This window comes from Anomaloglossus baeobatrachus, chromosome 10, assembly GCF_048569485.1.
Source record: "Anomaloglossus baeobatrachus isolate aAnoBae1 chromosome 10, aAnoBae1.hap1, whole genome shotgun sequence".
NCBI classification, from domain to species: domain Eukaryota; kingdom Metazoa; phylum Chordata; class Amphibia; order Anura; family Aromobatidae; genus Anomaloglossus; species Anomaloglossus baeobatrachus.
Genome location: NC_134362.1, coordinates 2,696,640 through 2,709,633, shown reverse-complemented (window position 1 = coordinate 2,709,633; position 12,994 = coordinate 2,696,640). Strand labels below are relative to the sequence as shown.

The window sequence follows — 12,994 nt, the reverse complement described above, 5'->3', positions numbered from 1 at the left end:
CTAAACCATCTCGATTGGGTTCAGGTCTGGTGACTGTGGAGGCCAGGTCATCTGGCGTAGCACCCCATCACTCTGCTTCTTAGTCACATAGCCCTTACACGGCCTGGAGGTGTGTTTGGGGTCATTGTCCTGTTGAAAAATAAATTATGGTCCAACTAAACGCAAACCGGATGGAATAGCATGCCGCTGCAAGATGCTGTGGTAGGCATGCTGGTTCTGTATGCCTTCAATTCTGAATAAATCCCCAACAGTGTCAGCAGCAAAGCACCCCCACCCCATCACACCTCCTCCTCCATGCCTCTCGGTGGGAACCAGCCATGCAGAGTCCATCCGTTCACCTTTTCTACAAAGACACGGTGGTTGTATCCAAAGATCTCAAATTTGGACTCATCAGACCAAAGCACAGATTTCCACTGGTCTAATGTCCATTCCTTGTGTTCTTTACCCAAACAAGTCTCTTCTGCTTGTTGCCGGTCCTTAGCAGTGGTTTCCTAGCAGCTATTTTACCATGACGGCTTGCTGCACAAAGTCTCCTCTTAATAGTTGTTCTAGGGATGAGAAGGTGTGTCCAAACTTTTGGTCTGTACTGTATAATAATATATATATATATATATATATTATATATATATATATATATATAAAACCTGACTGATTGTGCTCCAGGCTTGACCACCAAGGCTTTCCGTAGTCAGGTGACCCAGAGGTACAACCTCGCGCACCCATGATTACAATCGGGCCCTCGCGATTACATCACGGGGGTCCCGATCAGAGGGGAGAGGGAGCGTGATCTCTCTCCTAATCCCATAAGTGCTGCAGTTGATATTGATTGCAGCATTTAGGGGGTTAAACAGCCAGGGATGGTGGGGGCACAAACGCCATCATTGATAGCTATTCTGATCAACAGCTGATCACACAGCAAAGGGATCTCATTGTGGAAAGTGATCAATCAGGAGAAAGGACAAAAACATGGACCCTAAAGACGTCATGAAGAAGGGAAAGAGCGTTGGCGCCACAGTGAGATTACCTAAAACCAAAAAGCCTTCAAAAACGGATGACAAAACAAGAGGCAACGGCAACATTAAAGCAGCTGCAGGAGATTGTGGCCAGACCTGGTGGCGTGCTGCAAGTGACACGATCTCCCAAATTCTTCATATTCCCGGCCTAAGGGGGAGGGGAAGACTAAGCCTTTGGGAAATCTTATTATGGTTTGAAGAGACCAAGGTTGAAACTCCTTACAGATTTTGTCTTTGGTGCGATCTCAGTCTCGGATCCTGCTGCCATATAATAGAGAAGCAGATATATTGCACACATACATATATACAGTACATACCAGCGTGCTTCTCTGTGCCTGGGAGAGCTTGGTGGCTACAAAATATTGTACAGGGGCCAAGACAATGATGACGGCTGCTCCGATAAAGGCGCTGATCCCCAGGATGTAGTAGAGCAGGATGATTCCAACAATGATCTAGAAGAAGAGGAATCTGACTGAGAACTAGAGCCGCAGGAGGAGCACCGCACACTGCCGAGGAGCACTGCACACTGCCGAGCAGCACCGTACACCGCCGAGCAGCACCATTAATCTGGCACCTGGTGCTAATTTCCTTCATTATCTGACAAACCCCATGTAACTGGCAGCCGAACTTCCCAGTTTCCACTGACTTTGCCAGGTGTGCCGTTCCAAAGTGACTGAAAGCCTCCGGCAGCAGGTTGTCCAGATCAAGGCCAAAGGGGTGACCCTATCAGCCATAGCAAGAGAAGTTGGTAGTGCCAAGTCTGTGATTTTCGAGAATCTTTACAACATCACAAACTCAAGTTCCCCAAGAAGGCTGGTCGCCCTTTAAAGACAAATACAAGAGAGGACAGGATAATGCGGAGATTCTCCATGGGTAATCGTTCCCACACTGCAGCTGGAATTGCTCGCCAGTTCAGCACTGAACAGGGTAAGGATCTGTCTCATTATCTAATGTCACGACGTGTAAGAGCATTTGGACTGAAAGCCAACTCTGCAGTGACCAAACCTCTCATTAGCAGAAAGAATCACAAGGCTAGACGCATGTTGTGTGGACAGAGGAGAAGTGTCCACAGGTCATTTTACTGATGAAAGTAAGTTTAATTTGTTTCGGTCTGATGGGAAACATTATGTGCATGAACAAACTGGGGAACAACTGAACCCAAAGTGTGTTAAAAAGCCAGTGAAAGGCGGTGGAGGAAGAGTCACAGTTTGTGGAATGTTTTCTGCAGCAGGAGTTGGACCTCTCATACAGCTACATGGCAGAGTGAATACAAGTGTGGATCAGAGCCTTCTTCACAACACGCAGCTCCTTACTTGTGTCCATCACTCAATCAGCCAGCACTTTTCATACAGGACAATGCCCCCTGTCACACAGCAAAACAGGGGAAGCCGATCCTGGAAACAATGAAATAGCCACAGCCCAGAGTCCTGATCTAAACCCAATAGAAACCTCTAGAAAATCCTTGGTGACAAAGTTATGACCAAGAAATCCTCAGTCAAAGAACTGTGGAAGAGACTGGAAGAAGAGTGGGCCAAAATCCCCCCAGAGCAGTGTGAGACTGGTGATGTCCTGTGGAAGAGACTGGAAGAAGAGTGGACCAAAATCCCCCCAGAGCAGTGTGAGAGACTAGTGATGTCCTGTGGAAGAGGCTGGAAGAGTGGGCCAAAATCCCCCCAGAGCAGTGTGAGAGACTAGTGATGTCCTGTGGAAAAGCCTGGAAGAAGAGTGGGCCAAAATCCCCCCAGAGCAGTGTGAGAGACTAGTGATGTCCTGTGGAAGAGACTGGAGGAAGAGTGGGCCAAAATCCCCCCAAAGCAGTGTGAGAGGCTAGTGATGTCCTGTGGAAGAGGCTGGAAGAGTGGGCCAAAATCCCCCCAGAGCAGTGTGAGAGACTAGTGATGTCCTGTGGAAGAGACTGGAAGAAGAGTGGGCCAAAATCCCCCCAGAGCAGTGTGAGAGACTAGTGATGTCCTGTGGAAAAGCCTGGAAGAAGAGTGGGCCAAAATCCCCCCAGAGCAGTGTGAGAGACTAGTGATGTCCTGTGGAAGAGACTGGAAGAGTGGGCCAAAATCCCCCCAGAGCAGTGTGAGGGACTAGTGATGTCCTGTGGAAGAGACTGGAAGAAGAGTGGGCCAAAATCCCCCCAGAGCAGTGTGAGAGACTAGTGATGTCCTGTGGAAGAGACTGGAAGAAGAGTGGGCCAAAATCCCCCCAGAGCAGTGTGAGAGACTAGTGATGTCCTGTGGAAGAGACTGGAAGAAGAGTGGGCCAAAATCCCCCCAGAGCAGTGTGAGAGACTAGTGATGTCCTGTGGAAGAGACTGGAAAAAGAGTGGACCAAAATCCCCCCAAAGCAGTGTGAGGGACTAGTGATGTCCTGTGGAAGAGACTGGAAGAAGAGTGGGCCAAAATCCCCCCAGAGCAGTGTGAGAGACTAGTGATGTCCTGTGGAAGAGACTGGAAGAAGAGTGGGCCAAAATCCCCCCAAAGCAGTGTGAGAGGCTAGTGATGTCCTGTGGAAGAGACTGGAAGAAGAGTGGGCCAAAATCCCCCCAAAGCAGTGTGAGGGACTAGTGATGTCCTGTGGAAGAGACTGGAAGAAGAGTGGGCCAAAATCCCCCCAGAGCAGTGTGAGAGGCTAGTGATGTCCTGTGGAAGAGGCTGGAAGAGTGGGCAAAAATCCCCCCAGAGCAGTGTGAGAGACTAGTGATGTCCTGTGGAAGAGACTGGAAGAAGAGTGGGCCAAAATCCCCCCAGAGCAGTGTGAGAGACTAGTGATGTCCTGTGGAAGAGACTGGAAGAAGAGTGGGCCAAAATCCCCCCAGAGCAGTGTGAGAGACTAGTGATGTCCTGTGGAAAAGCCTGGAAGAAGAGTGGGCCAAAATCCCCCCAGAGCAGTGTGAGAGACTAGTGATGTCCTGTGGAAGAGACTGGAAGAAGAGTGGACCTAAATCCCTCCAGCGCAGTGTGAGAGACTAGTGATGTCCTGTGGAAGAGGCTGGAAGAGTGGGCCAAAATCCCCCCAGAGCAGTGTGAGAGACTAGTGATGTCCTGTGGAAGAGACTGGAAGAAGAGTGGGCCAAAATCCCCCCAAAGCAGTGTGAGAGGCTAGTGATGTCCTGTGGAAGAGGCTGGAAGAGTGGGCAAAAATCCCCCCAGAGCAGTGTGAGAGACTAGTGATGTCCTGTGGAAGAGACTGGAAGAAGAGTGGGCCAAAATCCCCCCAGAGCAGTGTGAGAGACTAGTGATGTCCTGTGGAAGAGACTGGAAGAAGAGTGGGCCAAAATCCCCCCAAAGCAGTGTGAGAGGCTAGTGATGTCCTGTGGAAGAGGCTGGAAGAGTGGGCCAAAATCCCCCTAGAGCAGTGTGAGAGACTAGTGATGTCCTGTGGAAGAGACTGGAAGAAGAGTGGGCCAAAATCCCCCCAGAGCAGTGTGAGAGACTAGTGATGTCCTGTGGAAAAGCCTGGAAGAAGAGTGGGCCAAAATCCCCCCAGAGCAGTGTGAGAGACTAGTGATGTCCTGTGGAAGAGACTGGAAGAAGAGTGGACCTAAATCCCTCCAGCGCAGTGTGAGAGACTAGTGATGTCCTGTGGAAGAGGCTGGAAGAGTGGGCCAAAATCCCCCCAGAGCAGTGTGAGAGACTAGTGATGTCCTGTGGAAGAGACTGGAAGAAGAGTGGGCCAAAATCCCCCCCCCCCCTCCCCGAGGAGTGTGAGGGACTAGTGATGTCCTGTGGAAGACACTGGAAGAAGAGTGGACCTAAATCCCCCCAGAGCAGTGTGAGAGACTAGTGATGTCCTGTGGAAGAGGCTGGAAGAAAAGTGGGCAAAAATCCCCCCAGAGCAGTGTGAGAGGCTAGTGATGTCCTGTGGAAGAGGCTGGAAGAGTGGGCAAAAATCCCCCCAGAGCAGTGTGAGGGACTAGTGATGTCCTGTGGAAGACACTGGAAGAAGAGTGGACCTAAATCCCCCCAGAGCAGTGTGAGAGACTAGTGATGTCCTGTGGAAGAGGCTGGAAGAAGAGTGGGCAAAAATCCCCCCAGAGCAGTGTGAGAGGCTAGTGATGTCCTGTGGAAGAGGCTGGAAGAGTGGGCAAAAATCCCCCCAGAGCAGTGTGAGAGACTAGTGATGTCCTGTGGAAGAGACTGGAAGAAGAGTGGGCCAAAATCCCCCCAAAGCAGTGTGAGAGACTAGTGATGTCCTGTGGAAGAGACTGGAAGAAGAGTGGACCAAAATCCCCCCAGAGCAGTGTGAGAGACTAGTGATGTCCTGTGGAAGAGACTGGAAGAAGAGTGGACCAAAATCCCCCCAGAGCAGTGTGAGAGACTAGTGATGTCCTGTGGAAGAGACTGGAAGAAGAGTGGACCAAAATCCCCCCAGAGCAGTGTGAGAGACTAGTGATGTCCTGTGGAAGAGACTGGAGGAAGAGTGGGCCAAAATCCCCCCAGAGCAGTGTGAGGGACTAGTGATGTCCTGTGGAAGAGGCTGGAAGAGTGGGCCAAAAACCCCCAGAGCAGTGTGAGGGACTAGTGATGTCCTGTGGAAGAGGCTGGAAGAGTGGGCCAAAATCCCCCAGAGCAGTGTGAGAGACTAGTGATGTCCTGTGGAAGAGGCTGGAAGAGTGGGCCAAAATCCCCCAGAGCAGTGTGAGGGACTAGTGAGGTCCTGTGGAAGAGACTGGAGGAAGAGTGGACCAAAATCCCCCCAAAGCAGTGTGAGGGACTAGTGATGTCCTTTGGAAGAGACTGGAAGAAGAGTGGACCAAAATCCCCCCAGAGCAGTGTGAGAGACTAGTGATGTCCTGTGGAGAGACTGGAAGAAGAGTGGACCAAAATCCCCCCAGAGCAGTGTGAGAGACTAGTGATGTCCTGTGGAAGAGACTGGAAGAAGAGTGGGCCAAAATGCCCCCAGAGCAGTGTGAGAGACTAGTGATGTCCTGTGGAAGAGACTGGAAGAAGAGTGGGCCAAAATCCCCCCAAAGCAGTGTGAGGGACTAGTGATGTCCTGTGGAAGAGACTGGAAGAAGAGTGGGCCAAAATCCCCCCAGAGCAGTGTGAGAGACTAGTGATGTCCTGTGGAAGAGACTGGAAGAAGAGTGGACCAAAATCCCCCCAGAGCAGTGTGAGAGACTAGTGATGTCCTGTGGAAGAGACTGGAGGAAGAGTGGGCCAAAATCCCCCCAGAGCAGTGTGAGGGACTAGTGATGTCCTGTGGAAGAGGCTGGAAGAGTGGGCCAAAAACCCCCAGAGCAGTGTGAGGGACTAGTGATGTCCTGTGGAAGAGGCTGGAAGAGTGGGCCAAAATCCCCCAGAGCAGTGTGAGAGACTAGTGATGTCCTGTGGAAGAGGCTGGAAGAGTGGGCCAAAATCCCCCAGAGCAGTGTGAGGGACTAGTGAGGTCCTGTGGAAGAGACTGGAGGAAGAGTGGACCAAAATCCCCCCAAAGCAGTGTGAGGGACTAGTGATGTCCTTTGGAAGAGACTGGAAGAAGAGTGGACCTAAATCCCCCCAGAGCAGTGTGAGAGACTAGTGATGTCCTGTGGAAGAGGCTGGAAGAAGAGTGGGCAAAAATCCCCCCAGAGCAGTGTGAGAGGCTAGTGATGTCCTGTGGAAGAGGCTGGAAGAGTGGGCAAAAATCCCCCCAGAGCAGTGTGAGAGACTAGTGATGTCCTGTGGAAGAGACTGGAAGAAGAGTGGGCCAAAATCCCCCCAAAGCAGTGTGAGAGACTAGTGATGTCCTGTGGAAGAGACTGGAAGAAGAGTGGACCAAAATCCCCCCAGAGCAGTGTGAGAGACTAGTGATGTCCTGTGGAAGAGACTGGAAGAAGAGTGGACCAAAATCCCCCCAGAGCAGTGTGAGAGACTAGTGATGTCCTGTGGAAGAGACTGGAAGAAGAGTGGACCAAAATCCCCCCAGAGCAGTGTGAGAGACTAGTGATGTCCTGTGGAAGAGACTGGAGGAAGAGTGGGCCAAAATCCCCCCAGAGCAGTGTGAGGGACTAGTGATGTCCTGTGGAAGAGGCTGGAAGAGTGGGCCAAAAACCCCCAGAGCAGTGTGAGGGACTAGTGATGTCCTGTGGAAGAGGCTGGAAGAGTGGGCCAAAATCCCCCAGAGCAGTGTGAGAGACTAGTGATGTCCTGTGGAAGAGGCTGGAAGAGTGGGCCAAAATCCCCCAGAGCAGTGTGAGGGACTAGTGAGGTCCTGTGGAAGAGACTGGAGGAAGAGTGGACCAAAATCCCCCCAAAGCAGTGTGAGGGACTAGTGATGTCCTTTGGAAGAGACTGGAAGAAGAGTGGACCAAAATCCCCCCAGAGCAGTGTGAGAGACTAGTGATGTCCTGTGGAGAGACTGGAAGAAGAGTGGACCAAAATCCCCCCAGAGCAGTGTGAGAGACTAGTGATGTCCTGTGGAAGAGACTGGAAGAAGAGTGGGCCAAAATGCCCCCAGAGCAGTGTGAGAGACTAGTGATGTCCTGTGGAAGAGACTGGAAGAAGAGTGGACCAAAATCCCCCCAGAGCAGTGTGAGAGACTAGTGATGTTCTGTGGAAGAGACTGGAAGAAGAGTGGACCAAAATCCCCCCAGAGCAGTGTGAGGGACTAGTGATGTCCTGTGGCCACAGATGTGTTGAAGTCATTCACAGCGACGGCCGGTGCACGTCCTACTGATTGTGACTGTTACCTGCAGAACATTTACTGATCATCTCTCTCTGTGCTACAGTCATTGCTGCTCTCTAATTATCAGCATCACATTTTGGGCAAAAATTTTATGTTGATAAACGTTGGATCTTTTATAAAAACCTTGCTCTAGTGGCACGGTGCACCCCTTACCCTGCTCTAGGGGCACGGTGCGCCCCTTACCCTGCTCTAGGGGCACGGTGAGCCCCTTACCCTGCTCTAGGGGCACGGTGAGCCCCTTACCCTGCTCTAGGGGCACGGTGCGCCCCTTACCCTGCTCTAATGGCACGGTGCGCCCCCTACACATAACTGGATCATGGAGATTATATTATTTCTGAAAAAGCGAGTGATCAGACATTGTTCTCTAATTGTCATATCCAGTGTATAGCAGCCTCTGCTCCATCACAGGCCGACAGCCGACAGGACAATGTTCACAGATGGAGTGAGGTCAGGAGAGAAGATGGGACCAGGACATTACTACAAGATGGGGTCCATTATCACAGGATGAGGGACATCATTACTGGACTGAGACATTATCACAGGATGAGGGACATCATTACTGGATGGAGACATTATCACAGGATGAGGGACATCATTACTGGACGTATAAATTATCACAGGATGAGGGACATCATTACTGGATGGAGACATTATCACAGGATGAGGGACACCATTACTGGACGGAGACATTATTACAGGATGAGGGACATCATTACTGGATGGAGACATTATCACAGGATGAGGGACATTATTACTGGGACGGAGACATTATCACAGCATGAGGGACATCATTACTGGATGGAGACATTATCACAGGATGAGGGACACCATTACTGGACGGAGACATTATTACAGGATGAGGGACATCATTACTGGATGGAGACATTATCACAGGATGAGGGACATTATTACTGGGACGGAGACATTATCACAGCATGAGGGACATCATTACTGGATGGAGACATTATCACAGGATGAGGGACATCATTACTGGATGGACACATTATCACAGGATGAGGGACACCATTACTGGATGGAGACATTATTACAGGATGAGGGACATCATTACTGGATGGGACAATTATCACAGGATGAGGGACATCATTACTGGGGCGGAGACATTATCACAGGATGAGGGACATCATTACTGGACGTAAACATTATCACAGGATGAGGGACATCATTACTGGATGGAGACATTATCACAGGATGAGGGACATCATTACTGGACGGAGACATTATCGCAGGATGAGGGACATCATTACTGGGACGGAGACATTATCACAGGATGAGGGACATCATTACTGGGACGGAGACATTATCACAGGATGAGGGACATCATTACTGGATGGAGACATTATCACAGGATGAGGGACATCATTACTGGACGGAGACATTATCACAGGATGAGGGACACAAATACTGGACGGAGACATTATTACAGGATGAGGGACATCATTACTGGATCGGACAATTATCACAGGATGAGGGACATCATTACTGGACGAAGACATTATTACAGCATGAGGGACACCATTACTGGATGGAGACATTATTACAGGATGAGGGACATCATTACTGGATGGGACAATTATCACAGGATGAGGGACATCATTACTGGATGGAGACATTATCACAGGATGAGGGACACCATTACTGGACGGAGACATTATCACAGGATGAGGGACATCATTACTGGACGGAGACATTATCACAGGATGAGGGACATCATTACTGGATGGGACAATTATCACAGGATGAGGGACATCATTACTGGACGTATACATTATCACAGGATAGGGGACACCAGTACTGGACGGAGACATTATCACAGGATGAGGGACATCATTACTGGACGTATACATTATCACAGGATGAGGGACACCATTACTGGACGGAAACATTATCACAGGATGAGGGACATCATTACTGGATGGGACAATTCTCACAGGATGAGGGACATCATTACTGGACGTATACATTATCACAGGATGAGGGACATCATTACTGGACGGAGACATTATTACATGATGAGGGACATCATTACTGGATGGGACAATTATCACAGGATGAGGGACATCATTACTGGACGAATACATTATCACAGGATGAGGGACGTCATTACTGGACGGAGACATTATCACAGGATGAGGGACATCATTACTGGACGTATACATTATCACAGGATGAGGGACATCATTACTGGATGGGACAATTATCACAGGATGAGGGACATCATGACTGGACGGAGACATTATCACAGGATGAGGGACATCATTACTTGATTGGACAATTATCACAGCATGAGGGACATCATTACTGGACGGAGACATTATCACAGGATGAGAGACGTCATTACTGGACGGAGACATTATCACAGCATGAGGGACATCATTACTGGATGGAGACATTATTACAGGATGAGGGACATCATTACTGGATGGGACAATTATCACAGGATGAGGCACATCATTACTGGATGGAGACATTATTACAGGATGAGGGACATCATTACTGGATGGGACAATTATCACAGGATGAGGGACATCATTACTGGACGTATACATTATCACAGGATGAGGGACACCATTACTGGACGGAGACATTATTACATGATGAGGGACATCATTACTGGATGGGACAATTATCACAGGATGAGGGACATCATTACTGGACGTATACATTATCACAGGATGAGGGACGTCATTACTGGACGTATACATTATCACATGATGAGGGACATCATTACTGGATGGAGACATTATTACAGGATGAGGGACATCATTACTGGATGGGACAATTATCACAGCATGATGGACATCATTACTGGACGGAGACATTATCACAGGATGAGGGACATCATTACTGGACGTATACATTATCACAGGATGAGGGACATCATTACTGGATGGAGACATTATTACAGGATAAGGGACATCATTACTGGATGGGACAATTATCACAGGATGAGGGACATCATTACTGGACGTATACATTATCACAGGATGAGGGACACCATTACTGGACGGAGACATTATTACATGATGAGGGACATCATTACTGGATGGCACAATTATCACAGGATGAGGGACATCATTACTGGACGTATACATTATCACAGGATGAGGGACGTCATTACTGGACGGAGACATTATCACAGGATGAGGGACATCATTACTGGACGTATACATTATCACAGGATGAGGGACATCATTACTGGATGGAGACATTATTACAGGATGAGGGACATCATTACTGGATGGGACAATTATCACAGCATGAGGGACATCATTACTGGACGGAGACATTATCACAGGATGAGGGACGTCATTACTGGACGGAGACATTATCACAGGATGAGGGACATCATTACTGGATGGAGACATTATTACAGGATGAGGGACATCATTACTGGACGGGACATTATCACAGGATGAGGGACATCATTACTGGACGGAGACATTATCACAGGATGAGGGACGTCATTACTGGACAAAGACATTATCACAGCATGAGGGACATCATTACTGGATGGGACAATTATCACAGCATGAGGGACATCATTACTGGACGGGGACATTATCACAGGATGAGGGACATCATTACTGGACGGAGACATTATCACAGGATGAGGGACGTCATTACTGGATGGGGACATTATCACAGCATGAGGGACATCATTACTGGACGGGGACATTATCACAGGATGAGGGACATCATTACTGGACGGTGACATTACAGGATGATAACAATATTACTGTATGGGGCCAATTGAGGGGGACAAAAAGGTAAAAACAATCTTAAAAGGTAAAAATCAATTCAAAAACTATGAAAAAATAACAGAAAAATATTTTGCCCCCAAAAAAGATAATTTATGTAAACTAGTAAAAAATAAAATCTGCCCAAAAATCATAAAAAAAATGAATAAAGTCATATAGAAAAAAAATGTAAATCACAAAAAATATCTTGCGTCACAAAGACGGCGACCTCATAGCCCAATATTCTCTATGTCTAAATAATATAATATTATATAATTATTAATATATTAATATAATAATAAATATTCTCTACGTCAGACCCCCATCACCCGTGCTCCCTCCAATCCCACTTACCCGGATTAGACTGAGACCCCTGTCCTAAGTCATTCATTATCTAACCCCCAGACCCCAGGAGACACTACAGACGGCTGCACCTGCACCGGCATCGCCCACAGGTTCGGGCACAGGAAGAAGAACCACATCAGCTGATTGGTGTCGATGGCCACGAGGTTACAGATCTGGCCAGACGTCATCTCCCCCATGGACAGGTTGGACGTGGACAGATGCATGATCTTATTGTAGATTTTGGTCTGTGGAAAAATGATCAGTAAGAAGGGGTTAATCAACTACAACTCCCACCATCCCACAGCCAGAAAGGAGTAGATGCAGTGTAGCAGAATATGTAGCGAGCGAGCCCAGACGGGGGGGGGGAGAGCGACGGGAGCGATCGATTATCTCCAGTAATTGTGGTTCGCCGATCTCCGGGGCCCTGCGATCATCTCTAGTAACCAATGCTCCATCATCCCATTACCCCACCCCGCCATCACCCGTGCTCCCTCAGACCCCCACTATCACCCATGCTTCATCCAATCCCCACCATTACCCCACCACCACCCATGCTCTCTCCAGTCCCCACCATCACCCATTACTTCACCACCACCCATGTTTCGTTGACCCCCGTCACCCGTGCTCCCTCCAATCCCCACCATCACCTATTACCCCTACACCACCCATGCTCCCTCCAATCCCCACCATCACCCATTACCCCACCACCACCCATGCTCCCTCCAGTCCCCACCATCACCCATTACTCCACCACCACCCATGTTTCGTTGGACCCCCGTCACCCGTGCTCCCTCCAATCCCCACCATCACCTATTACCCCTCCACCACCCATGCTCCCTCCAATCCCCACCATCACCCATTACCCCACCACCACCCGTGCTCCCTCCAATCCCCACCATCACCCATTACCCCACCACCACCCATGCTCCCTCCAATCCCCACCATCACCCATTACCCCACCACCACCCATGCTCCCTCCAATCCCCACCATCACCCATTACCCCACCACCACCCATGCTCCCTCCAATCCCCACCATCACCCATTACCCCACCACCACCCATGCTCCCTCCAGTCCCCACCATCACCCATTACTCCACCACCACCCATGTTTCGTTGGACCCCCGTCACCCGTGCTCCCTCCAATCCCCACCATCACCTATTACCCCTCCACCACCCATGCTCCCTCCAATCCCCACCATCAC

The 12,994-nt window shown here is 49.4% G+C and overlaps 1 protein-coding gene across 1 annotated transcript in view; it reads right to left on the bottom strand.

Annotated features, from left to right (window-relative positions):
- The window catches only part of ABCC8 (ATP binding cassette subfamily C member 8), a 186,393-nt gene that overhangs the window by 72,617 nt on the left and 100,782 nt on the right, over window positions 1-12,994 (bottom strand). Inside the window, exons 8-9 of the mRNA XM_075326474.1 lie at window positions 11,881-12,036; window positions 1,331-1,465 (exon numbers count right to left, since the gene is read on the bottom strand). Of these exons, the coding sequence (XP_075182589.1) occupies window positions 1,331-1,465; window positions 11,881-12,036 (291 nt within the window). The remainder of the gene's footprint in view (window positions 1-1,330; window positions 1,466-11,880; window positions 12,037-12,994) is intronic.